General features: G+C 65.3%; 1 protein-coding gene across 8 annotated transcripts; it reads left to right on the forward strand.

Moving 5' to 3' along the window:
- The first annotated feature begins 74 nt into the window (after window positions 1–74).
- PUF60 (poly(U) binding splicing factor 60) lies at window positions 75–12,387 on the forward strand. Of its 8 annotated transcripts, none has more exons than XM_045074163.1 (12): window positions 75–222; window positions 4,442–4,525; window positions 6,755–6,850; window positions 6,966–7,055; window positions 7,975–8,025; window positions 10,195–10,356; window positions 10,439–10,531; window positions 10,683–10,896; window positions 10,991–11,181; window positions 11,325–11,460; window positions 11,628–11,863; window positions 11,963–12,387. In XM_045074163.1, the coding sequence occupies exons 1-12, from the start codon at window positions 199–201 to the stop codon at window positions 12,260–12,262; spliced, it is 1,677 nt and encodes a 558-aa protein (XP_044930098.1). In that variant the 5' UTR covers window positions 75–198; the 3' UTR covers window positions 12,263–12,387. The 8 variants fall into 8 exon arrangements, with proteins under 8 accessions (XP_044930098.1, XP_044930101.1, XP_044930099.1 ...); XM_045074164.1 differs by having other exon boundaries at window positions 85–222; window positions 4,445–4,525; XM_004779453.3 differs by lacking the exon at window positions 75–222 and adding an exon at window positions 909–1,123.
- The last annotated feature ends 436 nt before the right edge of the window (window positions 12,388–12,823 follow it).

Genomic DNA, 12,823 nt, shown 5'->3' on the forward strand with positions numbered 1-12,823 from the left:
CTCTGTTACGGGGTCTTAACAGGCCTCCCTCACACCGGAAGCTGATTCCTCCCCCAGCCCCACCCCTTCGAAGGGGAAAGAGCCTTTTATCGCGAGACTTCCGATCTCCTTCGGGCTCTTTCGCCGGCGCCCAGATCGCGCGAGACCGCAGAAGAAGCAGGAGCGTGTGGCGCGCGCGGCGGCCGCGACGGACGCAAGATGGCGACGGCGACCATAGCTCTCGTAAGTGAGCCGCCCGTTACCGCGGCCGCCGCCCGGCTGGCGGGGGGCAGTCGTCGGCCCGGCCAGGGCGTCGGAGGCCCCTCGGACCGCGGCCGTCGGTCCCGGGCCCTCGCGGCTCCTGGTCGCGCGGGGCGGGGGCGGGGCGGGCGTGAGGCGGGGGCCGGCCGCGGCCTCAGCTTCCGGCTCGCGGGCCGCGGCTTCCGGCGAACGGCGTCGGGGCCCGGGCGGCGCGCGGGGCGCGGTCCCCTTCGGGAGCCGCGGGTCTGGCCGGGGCGGGCGGCCTCGGGGCGGCGCCAGGCGGCCGTCGCAGCGTTGTGCCGGCTCGGGCGCCCGTGGCCCGGACCGGACGGCGGGGCTCCCGGGACGGATGGCGTCTCCTCCCGGCCGAGCGCAGGGGCCGCCGGGCGTGCGGGGCCCGTCGGCAGGGCGCGGGGCGCGCGGGTGCCCTGCGGGGAGGGCTGGCCGGCCTGCAGGGGCTCCGCCCGGACCGAGGAGTGGGGATCGTGCTGACACACGTTCCTCGAGCCGTTCCTCTCGGGCGGGCACGGGTGTCGGGCCACCGTGGGGAGCCGCAGGCAACGCCTGCCCTGCTGGCGGGTCGGGCGGACACGGAGACCACGGACTGCGAGCCCGAGGGACCTGTGCTCGGGGTGCTGTGGGCACCCACGGGGGCCCGCCCTGCCCCGCTCAGGGCTCACCTACTTCTTGGTGACGTCGAGTGAGTCGCTCAGACGGAGAGCCCTGGTGCCGCGCTCCCACGGCGACGTCTCCGCCTCCTCTCAAATGAGTGTCCTCCTGGCCCTTCACGGCGTCCCTCCATCCCGGTTCCCTGCCACCGACCTGCACCCAGAGGGACATGATGGGGCCTGTCTGTGAAGGCAGCGTTGGCAGGTGGCTGCAGGTTGGCAGGATGGGGAAGACTTGGGGTCACGGAGTCTTCGTAGGCTAGAGCTAGGCCTCGGCCAGGCCCTGAGCTGGGGGCTTGCCCACAGGAGAGAGGCTGGACCCGTGTCCCGGTGGAGCGCGGACCCCCAGGGAAGAGAGGCCCCCGGTTAGGGGAGCCCAGAGTGGGATTCGCAGACCCGGCCATCCCCTTTCTGCCACGTCTTCCCGTTGAAGCCCAGGAGCACGGGACTTGGGCGAGGGGCAGTTAGAGAAGAGATGGGGTGGAGGACTCGGCCGCGTCCCACGGCGGAGTCCCACGGCCGCGTCCCACGTAGCGGCCAGACTCGGCCGGGGAAGCAGGCGGCGGCGTGAAGACGGGGCCCCACGCTCCCGGGAAGGTGTGGAATGTGGAGGAGGAAGAGGAGCCGCCGAGGGTGGGTGGTGGGTGTCCCCCGAGCGCGCTCAGCCTCGGTGGCTGCCGGAGGCTCTGACTGGCAGCACCTGCACGGCTGCAGACGGAGGGGAGAGCGGTCTCTGCCCCGCTGTGGCACAGTGCCCGACGGGCATCCCGGTAGAGGTGGGCGTGGGCACAAAGTCTGCACCCTGGAAGCTGGGGTTTGCAGCAGGGCTGTGTTGCCCGGGAGTGCTCTCCAGAGGGTAACCCGTGCTCGTGTCCGTGGGTGTGGGAGGCTGTGAAGATCCGGAATCCAGCGTATATCAGGCTCCGGGCGTGGGCTCCCGGCTGTGGCCTGATCCGTTCCTCTTCTTACCTGTTCAGCAGACAGACTTCCAGACAGTCTGTCTTCTTGTCGCCTTCGTTGGGCGTGCTGAGAACCTGTGGCGTCTTGGGGTCCGGGGCTGCTGAACAACGCCGGTTTCTGCCCTCAGACGGGTTTGGGCTCTTCCGGGAGGGTAGAGTGGCACTGAACTGGGTTGTTAGTGATCTGCTAGGGAAGGACACAGGAGGATGCAGAAGTGCTCTGGTCACTCGTGCCTTCCACCCGGTGGCTGCAGAAACGGGCCACCGTCCCTTCCTGTCAGGGACGTAGTCTTCTGGTGGCACACAGCGTGTCTCGGACTTACCAGTCCATTCTTCCCTCCCTGGGACAGCTGCGCTCACTCCTGCTTGGGGGCATTACCCTTGGGTTCCATCTGGCAGGGGCCTCAGAGCCTCTGCCTTCTCTGTGGGCTCTGTCTCTCTCTCCTCCTCCTGAACACCCTGCCGTGCACCCTGTCTCCTCGGCCTCCGCGGCTGCCTAGGCCCCGAGTGCCTCCTCAGTCCCTTTCTTTGCATCTTGTGCTTGATGTTCCTGCTAGTGCTCACGACCCACAGAAGTCCTCTCTCGTGGCTGCCTCTGGGCACCTGTCTCGTCTTGTTTTTGCTGCATGTGAAGTGCCCAGCACAGAGCCTGGCCGTCTGGTAGCGAGCAGGACACCACGGGCAGAGGACTGAGCGGATGGGGAGCGCCCTGCAGCGGCTCCGCTCTGTGGATCGGACTCGGGTGTCACGCCCGTGCGGCTGGTCGCGGAGACGGACCGCGCAGGGAGTGACTCACGGAGTCCTCGTGCCGGCCCCCGGGCACAAGGCCTGAGCAGCCAGAAACCTGCGAGTGTTAAGGAATTACTTAACTTTTCTGGTTTTCTGATGGAAATAACCCTCGTTGGTCTGGTGAGCAGTGGCAGTGCTGGAGTTTGGGGCCCAGACTCAAGTGGCTGTGTTGCCTCCCAGAGGGGACTTCTCACCCCTTCTGGCACTGACTGCTGCCTGGTGCTGGGGAGCTTTGTGGTCACAGAGCCTCCTATTTTCATTGCCAGAGGGTGACCGCGTGTGACCAGCTGTGATGATAAGTGACAGTTTTCTCCCGGCTCTTCTAGTGTGTACTGAGAACGGAAGCTGAGGCTCTGTGGGACGAGGGACCTGGTCTCTTCTGGAGGCAATAGGATGTCCCGTGCAGCACCTGCTCCTGGACTGACTTTTCCCTAGAAGTCCCTGAGCGGTGCCCTGCCTCAGCAGCGCCCCGCTTCCTGTGCTGGCTGGTCGCTAGTTTGGGAGAGCAGGAAGCTGTTGATGAGTGCGCCCTCAGGTTGGCTGTGTTCGTGGGTCAAGAGACGGGATTGCTCCCCCAGACTGAAGTGGGCCTTGCTGTGGGCCTTGACAGGGCAGCCTCCTCTCCACATGTGCTCCTGGGGTGCCAGAGGACTCGAGGCAAGCCGGACACTGGCCCTGTCCCCAGCTGCCGTATGCCCACTTGGGGGGGACCCACGTCAGAAGGGCCCCGGTCCTCGGCTCTCTCTGATGTAGCAGCGTCGCTGAGCTCGGAGCAGCTTCAGCCGAGGCTCTGCTTGGGCGTCAGCCGCAGCGTCTGTGCCGCTGGCCATGGCTCTAGCACACGCAGGCTTGCGGTGCTGTCTGCTTTGGGGCTCAAAGTCTCAGACACGCTCTGGCCAAGTCCGCCTCTGACTTTGTGTACGGGGCTGATGGGGTGGGCATGGCTGTCCCTGTGTTCCTAGAGAGCTGTAGGTCTTAGAAGGTGGGAGTGGGGTAAGTGTGTTCTGCTCTCGGTTCCGGCCGTGCAGCCTCTGAGAAGGTGGAGTAGGTCTCCAGGCCCTTTGACCAAGTCTCCCTTCCCTGTGACGTGGCCCACCTCCTGCCCTTGGCCTGTCTTTGCTCCTGCCATTCTGCTGAGTTGAGCTCTTCCTTCCGTTAGGCCGGTGCTGCATGGCCGTGCCTCCACGGCCCCTCTGGGTGTGGGGTATGGCCAGGCTCTCGGCTGCCAGCCCTGGACAGTTTGTCCACTGCGGGAGGGAGGCTGTGCACACAGAGCCCCTGCCTGGCCCTGTCATGCAGAGCGCAGCCCTCCTCAGAAGGGTCTTCACGAGGGGCTTGGGTGTGGGCTTGACCAGAGTCTGTGGAAGGCCTTGGGACCGATGCTGAACGGGGGAGGGGGCGTGCTGCTGCTAGAGAGGTGCCCTGGTCTGCCAGAGAGGAACTGATCTCTTAGGCCCTCAGCTCTGTGGCCGGGGGCAGCTTCCGGTGCAGGGAGGTTGCCTTCCTTGACGTGGGGCGGGAGCTCTCTTATTCTCTGTCCTGTCCTTTCCTGATGACTCCCTGCCAACTCCGGGCTACCTTTGTGCCAGGCCCTGGGCAGCTGCAGGTGTCCTGGCAGAATGAGTGGGGTGTTCAGGAGCCAAGCCAGAGCTGGGCTCTTCCGGTGCCCCAGCTGGATTCTCTTTCTCATCCATGGGCACTTAACCTTTAGCTAGGGAAGGGGAGAGAGGGCCGGGGTGGGTGGTCTTATGACTGTCCGTTACAGCATCTCCTTCCTGCCTGCAGCAGGTCAATGGCCAGCAAGGAGGGGGGTCCGAGCCGGCGGCGGCGGCAGTGGTGGCAGCGGGAGACAGATGGAAACCTCCACAGGTACTGACCTCAGCGTCCTTGCCCGCAGGCCCGCCTGCCCGCCCGCCCGCCTGCCTGCCTGCCTGTCCCTGGGCCCAGAGAGATGGGGGTGGGGTGGGAGGAGCCCAGGGGTTCTTCTCTGCCTTCTGGGTAGAGGTGCCTGTCTCCTCCCTCACCGCCCAGCCTCCCGCCTGGCTGCAGCCTCTCCCCATAGCGTCCACCCTGCTTCTGTGGTGGCTCGCAGCCTCGTGTGCCTTCAGACTTCGGGCAGGTGGTGACGATGGTCAGGTGGGGGCTTAGCCAGAGCCGGTGTCAGTTGCCAGCCATCATGCCATTCCAGAGGGCAGCCGTGCTGTTGCAGGTTGTGACGGGTAGTAACAACCAGAAACACAGATTTCCATTTCAAATCTGAAATTTGAATAAAACAAAGCAGAATACCGTGCAAGTGAAAGCACGGGGTCTGTGTGGGGCTTGGGCTGGGCTTCAGAGTGGGCGTGGGCAGATCTGGTCCCGCTGGGGTTGTTCTGCCCTTGGGAGCCTGCCCTGTAGGAGGTGGAGCCAGGCCTTGTTGCTGGGTAATAAGGTTCTTTGTGCTTCTCCATGGCAGCGCCTGCCTCCAGTGGATTGTAGTGGGGGCTCAGCGAGGTGGCCTGGGGGCCTGTTGGAGCTGGGCCCTCTTGTGCCCCCCCCCCGGCACACTCAGGGGAGCGCTGGCCGTGGTATGCAGCCTGGATCCTGAGAAATTAGGGGGGCTGAAGCAGATGGGCGAAAGGGCCAGGACGTCCCTCTAGCCAGTCCTCCCCTGCCCTGGTTGATGGGAGAAGGGCCTTTTGTTTATCAAGACAAAGAAGAGATTGAAAAGTTTCTAAGGGGCTGGAAGGGGGTTGGCATTGATTACCATGGTGACAGCCTGCTCCGGAGTCACAGCCCCTGGCTCTCAGGGCCTCTGTCCCACTAAGAAGAAGTGGGCTTGGGGCCAGCTGGGAGGGCGGAGAGGACAGGCTTTAGGGGCCAGACTGGGGGCATCCAGGCCCCTCCTGCCCTTTGACCCTGTGCTGGAAAACCAATACTTGGGCTGGTCAGGATGGTGGTTCTTGGGGTTTGGGTCAGCTGGCCCCTTCCTGCCTCCTTTGAAACTCTGTCCTTGCTCCTCATGTGTGTGCTGGGGATCTGCCTTCTCCGCTGTCCCTCCTTAGGCTGCGTGCTGTTGGCAGCAGAGCACCCCCTCTGGAGGGGGCTGGCGGTGGTCTGTCCTTGCAGTTGCTGGGCAGCGCCAGGCCCTGGGAGCTGGTGGGCAGGCTGGTGTGACCAGCCCCTGGTGCACACACTCTTTGGCTCAGTAGCTGTGCTTTGCTTTTTCCTTGCACGGCTCTGTTCTCTCCCCTGCGGACAGCTTAGAGATGGGTTTTGGCGGAGGAACGTAAACTTAATCCTGGTTGCATTGGGTCTGTCTTCGGCGGGCTGTGCCTGCTGTACCCCCTCCCCCGGAATATCTCCTGGTGTCCATGCTCGCCTGGCTAGGGTGTTCACAGCCCCACTTTCCTCCGTGGCTGGTCTGCTCCTGGCTTCTCTTCCCAGGGGCTAAGCACAGCCCAGGGAGGAGTTTGATGGAGATGGGGTGTTGTGGCCGGGGAGAGCAGCTCCAGGTTCTCAACATTGCGGGGGTGGGGATGGGGCGCTACATGGAGGTGTGCTGGGAGGGAGACCCTTTCCCTTACTTGCTCCTTGAGTGGTCCCTAGAACTCTGCCCAAGCAGTCCGCGAGCCTAGCTGGGGCTGAGGGAAGGTGTGGGGGGTGGGGGTGGATGCCATGTGGTCCAGGAATGAGGAGTCCCTGCACATCCAGGGGACCATGACCCCTTTGCCTTGTAAAGGATGGCTGGGGCCAGCTCTCTTGCACGGCTCGGGGCTGAAGCTCTGGGCTCGGTTTTGCGACGAGCACTGGGCCCCTCCTGCTTGCTGCCTGTCTTCATAACTCCTGAGGAGGCCTTGTGGCCAGGGCCCTGCCGCTGCTCTGGCTTGTCCCAAGGCCCCCAAGGTACCTGCCTGTCTCAGTGGCATGGGTCTTGGGGGAGACAGGCAGGACAGGCACGGGGAGATCGTAGAGGGGCCGAGCTGCCTGTCGCTGGGGAATGGGCCAGGCCTGGAGGCCTTGTGCGGCTCTGCGGGGGCGGGTGGGGTGGGGTCCCGGGGGCCGTGTAGGGGAGCTCTCGAGCTTGTTCTTAATGATTTCCCTGCTGCCCACCTGCAGGGCACGGACTCCATCAAGATGGAGAACGGGCAGAGCACAGCCGCGAAGCTGGGACTGCCTCCTCTGACGCCCGAGCAGCAGGAGGCCCTCCAGAAGGTGAGAGCACACCTCCTGGGGAGTCGCGGGCAGGGCTTGGGGGGCGGCGGGCGGAGGAAGGCGCACCCCCCTGCAGGCCGGGCTCCCCAGTGCCCCTCACCACCTCCTCCCGCAGGCCAAGAAGTACGCCATGGAGCAGAGCATCAAGAGCGTGCTGGTGAAGCAGACCATCGCGCACCAGCAGCAGCAGCTCACCAACCTGCAGGTGAGCCCCCGGGCCCCGCGCTCCGGCTCGCTGCTGGCTCTGCTGGAGGCCGCCCCACCCGCCTGGGCCGGGGAGCCTCCGCCGCCCCTCCCCACCACCTCCGCCTCCTCTTCCTTCTCTTCCTCCTGTGCCTGTGGCCATCCCCACAAGCTGTTGTGGTTCTGTTTCTCAAGGACTCGTTCTTGGGGCGCCCAGGCTCCTCCGTGGGCCACAAGTGGCCCAGCCTTACCCGTCTGCTGAGTGCCCATGGTCCCCTCCCTGCCCTGGCGCTGTAGCTGTGCCCTGCCCCCTGAGTTGGCTCCTCCTCTTGGACTTGAAATTGTTGCCTCAGGTTGCCTGTGCACCCAGGTGGCGGTGCAGCATGTAGGGGCATTCCTTCCCATCCCCTTGGCCTCGGATGAGAGTGGTCAGGCCCCGACCCCTGCAGTGAGTCCAGACCACCTGAGTTGGGGTCCAGGACAGAGAGGACAGGCTGGGGGCGCCTCCAGCAGCCTCCTGCTCTAGCCCTGTGGCCACAAGCAGCCATGGCTGTGGGGAAGAGGCCAGGGCGAGGCTGACAGGTGCCTGGGCCTCGAGCCCCCTGCCCCCTGGCTCTTCACTGTGCTCCATCTGCACCCTCCTCTTCCTCCTCCTCCTCCACCACCTCCTCCTCCTCCGCCGCCTCCTCCCTCCCCCCCTCCCTCCTCCCCCTCCCTTCCTTCTGCCCTGCCGGCCAGGCTGTGGGGCGGGGCACCTGGGGCTCTGAGGCCCCCCTGGGCAGGTGCCGGTGGCTGGCCAGTTGGCTGGCAGTTTGGGAAGGCAGGCGGACCTCCCTGGCAGGGCGGGGACTCCGGGCCTTGCCGCTGTCTGCGTGAGGTGTGACAAGAGCGGGAGACTGCTCGGCTCCAACAGACTGAACTCTGTCTTTACTGTCTTTCAGATGGCAGCAGTGACAATGGGCTTTGGAGATCCTCTCTCACCTTTGCAATCGGTCAATAGAAATGCTCACTTCTTCCGGGGCTCATGTCCTTAGTCAGGGCTAGAGGGGGGCAGTGCAGCCCACGTGCTGGGGACCTTGCTCCCCTAGCCGGCCCTGCCCGCCAGCTCGGGACGAGCGCAGCAGAGCGCCAGGCGTGGCGGGGCCAGTGGTGTGGGCGGGCACCCAGCCGGGACCGCCCCTGGGGAGGCCTCCATCTGCTCTGAGGTCCTGCCTTAAAACTAACCGGCCAGGTAACTGCGGAGGGCAGCAGGCCAGGAGGGTAGCTGCCCACGCCAGGCCCAGCTGCATCCGTGTCGCCCGCACGCACAAGGTGCCATGCCTGGGCCGCCAGCTTTGCTGGTCTCCAGGCTGCCTGGGCTCCGGGGTTGAGAAGGGGTCAGGCCCCCGAGGGGAGAAGAGTCCAAACTCCCGGCCCCATCAGACCCGGAGGGAGGATGGTTGGATGGGGCGGGGGGGCAGGGGGTTGCCAAGCAAGCAGGAGAGGGAAGATCGAGGACTTGGTCCTCTGGGCCTGGCTGTCCGCAGGGCGTAGGGGCCGTGCAGCCAGGGAGCAGCCAGGGGCTGGGCTGAGCCCAGAGTGGGCCCGGGAGGAGGCAGAGGCAGTGCCTGAGGCCTTGGCTGCCATGGGCGGAGGAGTCTGGGAAGGAGATGCTCCTCCATCTCCCAGAGGCAAGCTGAGGAGGAGGCCAGGCCCTGCTCTGGGAAGTCTGAGGGGGGAAACATGGCTCTTCCTGGGCTCATCCCTGGTGTGCTGCTCTCACAGGAGGTGCGGCCAGACAGACCCAGTGTCTTCTCTGGGAAGCGTCTATCGGGGGTGGGGGGTGTCAGGGAGAGGGCTCTCGGCCCACCTGTCGGGAAGCCCCCACTGAAGCGGAGATATTGCTCCCTCTTGGGGAGTTGTGACCCGAGAGGCATGGGGCTTCCTGTCGGGCTGCCTGGTGCAAGAGGGGACATAGTTCCACTTTGGGGTCCTCGGTCTCAACAGGGGCCTGAGGCGTACTTTCTGGGAGCCCAGTTTGAGGAGGGCAGTCCCATTTGGGGGGGATTCCTAGTTTGGGGGATATGCGGACCTTACTTTTAGGCTCTTCCTGGAGGGAGGGGAAGGCCTGGTCTATATCCTAGATCCGATGGTATCTAAAGAGGGAAACTGGCCTCCGGTTATGGGGGCCTTGTGAGGGTGAGGGGAGCCCCTGTTTGTGGAGAAGTTAGAGCCAGGGCCCCATCTTCTTTGCCTCTCCTGGGTCTGTGGTCTTCCCCAGGGCTCAGCTCCTCCTGGTGGCCCACCGCGTGTGGCTGTGGGGACACCCCCCCTCGCCTCGCACATCGTGCAGAGGGGGCCCGAGTGGGAAGCCCATCCCTGAGGGCGTGGAAAGGTCCCTCGGCCCCGGCTGGCCCTAGCGCAGAAGCAGTGTCTGCCCAAGCAGAGCTGTGGGCCTGCTGGGCCTGTTATCTCCCTACTCCAGGGAGCCCCAGGGCTTCTCTTTTTGGCAGCTCTGCCACCTTCTGATGTTCCTGGGGGCCTGGCCTTGGGGCTGCCGGCGTGAGCTCCAGCCAGCCCTTTTTGGTCAGGTGCTCGGCACACTGAGGGGCTTGCAGAGCGCCCAGCCCCCACCTGAGCAGCTGCTCTTTGTTCTCTCTCCAGTGAGCCCCCATCTGGGCTCCTGACCTCCTCCCCTGGGCTCTCTTCTGGGCAGTAGCTGCCCTGTCTTGTGCCCCCTCTCTTGCCTCCACGCTAGCGGGTCCCTCCAGCCTGGATGGCTTCCCCTTCCCTCTTCTGTCGGAGCACTCGCCCAGGACCCGGGGAGGATCTTCCAGCCCCGCGTGGGGTACCTGGCCCCCAGACTGGAAGGTGGGCGTGGTGGGAGGGCGTGTGGCCCTGCCTCCTGGCCCCCGTCAGCTTTGCTGCCAGTCTGCCCAGGACCTGGGTGGGCCAGGGTGCGTCCGTGTCCTGCCTTTGGGCCTGACCTTCCTTCCTGGGGGTAGGGTGCTGTCGACCCCTGCCACCCTGACCGCAGGAGCTGGGCCTGCACTGTGCTGCCGCGTGGGGAGCCCTCCCCCCGGCGGAAATGGGTAGGTGGGCCAGGAGGGGAGTGGGCTGCCCAGCCTCTTGCCACCCCCTCACAAGCCGGGGGCTCTCTCTCCCCTTGTGTCCTGCTCCAGATGGCAGCTCAGCGGCAGCGGGCACTGGCCATCATGTGCCGGGTCTACGTGGGGTCCATCTACTATGAGCTTGGGGAGGACACCATCCGCCAGGCTTTTGCTCCCTTTGGACCCATCAAGAGCATTGACATGTCCTGGGACTCCGTCACCATGAAGCACAAGGTGGGCTTTAGTCTGCCCCTCCCCAGGCCCCACCCTCCCCACCTTGGGCTCTGTTGGCCTCACGGCACGTTCCTATACCCAGGGCTTTGCCTTTGTGGAGTACGAGGTCCCAGAAGCTGCTCAGCTCGCCTTGGAGCAGATGAACTCGGTGATGCTAGGAGGCAGGAACATTAAGGTGAGGGCCAGGGAGGTGGGCCTTGGGGCTGGCACGTGTGTGCTCTGTTCTCAGTCAGCCAGGCGACGCCGAGCAGCCTCTCCAGAAGCCTGAAGTCTGACGTGGCCAGGCCCGTGCTGACTGGGGGCTCTGTGCCCTGCCTCTCTCCCAGGTGGGCAGACCCAGTAACATAGGCCAGGCCCAGCCCATCATAGACCAGCTGGCTGAGGAGGCTCGAGCTTTCAACCGCATCTACGTGGCATCTGTGCACCAGGACCTTTCAGATGATGACATCAAGAGCGTCTTTGAGGCCTTTGGCAAGATCAAATCTTGCACGCTTGCCCGGGACCCTACGACTGGGAAGCACAAGGGTTATGGTTTCATCGGTGAGTTTGGAGAGAGGGCAGTGAGGGTGGGGCCCCCCCTCACCGTGGCTCCCCCTCACGGTGGCTCCCCCTCACCACTGCTCCTGCCCTGCAGAGTATGAGAAGGCCCAGTCGTCCCAGGATGCCGTGTCTTCCATGAACCTCTTTGATCTGGGAGGCCAGTACTTGCGAGTGGGCAAGGCTGTCACCCCCCCCATGCCCCTGCTCACACCTGCCAGCCCTGGAGGCCTCCCGCCTGCTGCGGCTGTGGCCGCCGCTGCCGCCACAGCCAAGATCACCGCTCAGGTGAGGGATGGCCCAGCCACATAGTTGATTTGTGGGTGACAGCCCCTCCCTCCCTCCCTCGTCCTTTGGGGGCTGGCTCTTGGTGTGGTCTTGAGCGGAGGCGGCCGGACTGGGGACTGAGTGTGGTGATCTTCCGGTTGCAGGAAGCAGTGGCTGGAGCAGCGGTGCTGGGTACCCTGGCCACACCTGGACTGGTCTCCCCCGCACTGACTCTGGCCCAGCCTCTGGGGGCTTTGCCCCAGGCAGTCATGGCTGCCCAGGCCCCAGGAGTCATCACAGGTGAGCCTGGATGGGTCATGCCTTCCCTCCTTCCCGTGTTAGTCCTCTGGGCATAACCCTGGGCGGGTAGGACCTTGCTCAGCCGTGGCTGAGGGGCGGGGGGGCACTTTCCCAGAAGGGGCAGAGATGGGGGAGCGTGACTGCTGGACCTGGTGGGTTTGCTGCAGGTGTGACCCCAGCCCGGCCTCCCATTCCGGTGACCATCCCCTCTGTGGGAGTGGTCAACCCCATCCTGGCCAGCCCTCCAACGCTGGGTCTCCTGGAGCCCAAGAAGGAGAAGGAAGAGGAGGAGCTGTTCCCCGAATCGGAGCGGCCGGAGATGCTGAGCGAGCAGGAGCACATGAGCATCTCCGGCAGCAGCGCCCGCCACATGGTGATGCAGAAGCTGCTGCGCAAGCAGGAGGTGGGCGGTGGGGGCCTGTGCAGGGTGGTGGCGGTGGGGGGCAGCTGGGGTTGGTGGTCCAGCCTGCTGCAGCGCTCAGCTGTCCCCTCCCCCGCACAGTCCACAGTGATGGTTCTGCGCAACATGGTGGACCCCAAGGACATCGATGATGACCTGGAGGGGGAGGTGACCGAGGAGTGTGGCAAGTTCGGTGCTGTCAACCGCGTCATCATCTACCAGGAGAAGCAGGGCGAGGAGGAGGATGCGGAGATCATCGTCAAGATTTTTGTGGAGTTCTCCGTAGCCTCTGAGACTCACAAGGCCATCCAGGCCCTCAATGGGCGCTGGTTTGCCGGTCGCAAGGTGGTGGCTGAAGTGTATGACCAGGAGCGTTTTGATAACAGTGACCTTTCCGCGTGACCTTGGCCCTGTTGCCCGGACTTGCACTTGCTCCTTGTTTCCGCGGGGTTCTGGAGAGTGATGTGTTGGGGTCTCAGGCCCAGCCGCCCTCGTGGGGATAAAGGTGCAGATGCCTCGGCCCTCGACCTCCCTGTGTGACTGGTCCTGTGCTTCTGGGCTCCCGGGGGCAGGCCTGGGGGAAGGAACAGGCGGGGTCCTTGAGGGCCTGCGAACGCGCCCCTTCTCGGGAGGGGGGCTGGGAGGCGGCCCGCGGGAGGAGCCGGGCGCGGGCGGCTGACCGGCCGCGGTGGGGTTCGTGGGGACCACCCTGGGAGGGGACCGAGGCGCGGGGTGGGGGTTGACGGCCAGGACGCCTGCAGGACGCCCGCGGGAGCGCGGACCTTAGGCCGACTTCACGTCCCGGCGTGCTTTGCGGACGGGAGCGGGGCTTCCCGGCAGGCTGTGCGTGGGGCAGCTACGGGTTCTCGGAGACGCCAGCAGCGCGGGGGCTTGTGGGGTTTGTAGTTCCCGGCGGCGAGGGCGGGCCTCGGCTTCCCGGCGGGCTGCGCGGCGGCCGGCGGT

The sequence above is a fragment of the Mustela putorius genome, unplaced genomic scaffold (assembly GCF_011764305.1).
Source record: "Mustela putorius furo isolate JIRA1106 unplaced genomic scaffold, ASM1176430v1.1 tig00537303_pilon_pilon_pilon, whole genome shotgun sequence".
Lineage (NCBI taxonomy): Eukaryota > Metazoa > Chordata > Mammalia > Carnivora > Mustelidae > Mustela > Mustela putorius.

Bases quoted from the DNA above. Each gene is read 5' to 3' on its own strand.
- PUF60 (XM_004779453.3), top strand. From the start codon at position 1,079: ATGATGGGGCCTGTCTGTGAAGGCAGCGTTGGCAGGTGGCTGCAG. The intron at 10,532-10,682 runs GTGAGGGCCAGG...CCTCTCTCCCAG, and splicing joins TAGGAGGCAGGAACATTAAG to GTGGGCAGACCCAGTAACAT. The intron at 11,461-11,627 runs GTGAGCCTGGAT...GGTTTGCTGCAG, and splicing joins GGCCCCAGGAGTCATCACAG to GTGTGACCCCAGCCCGGCCT.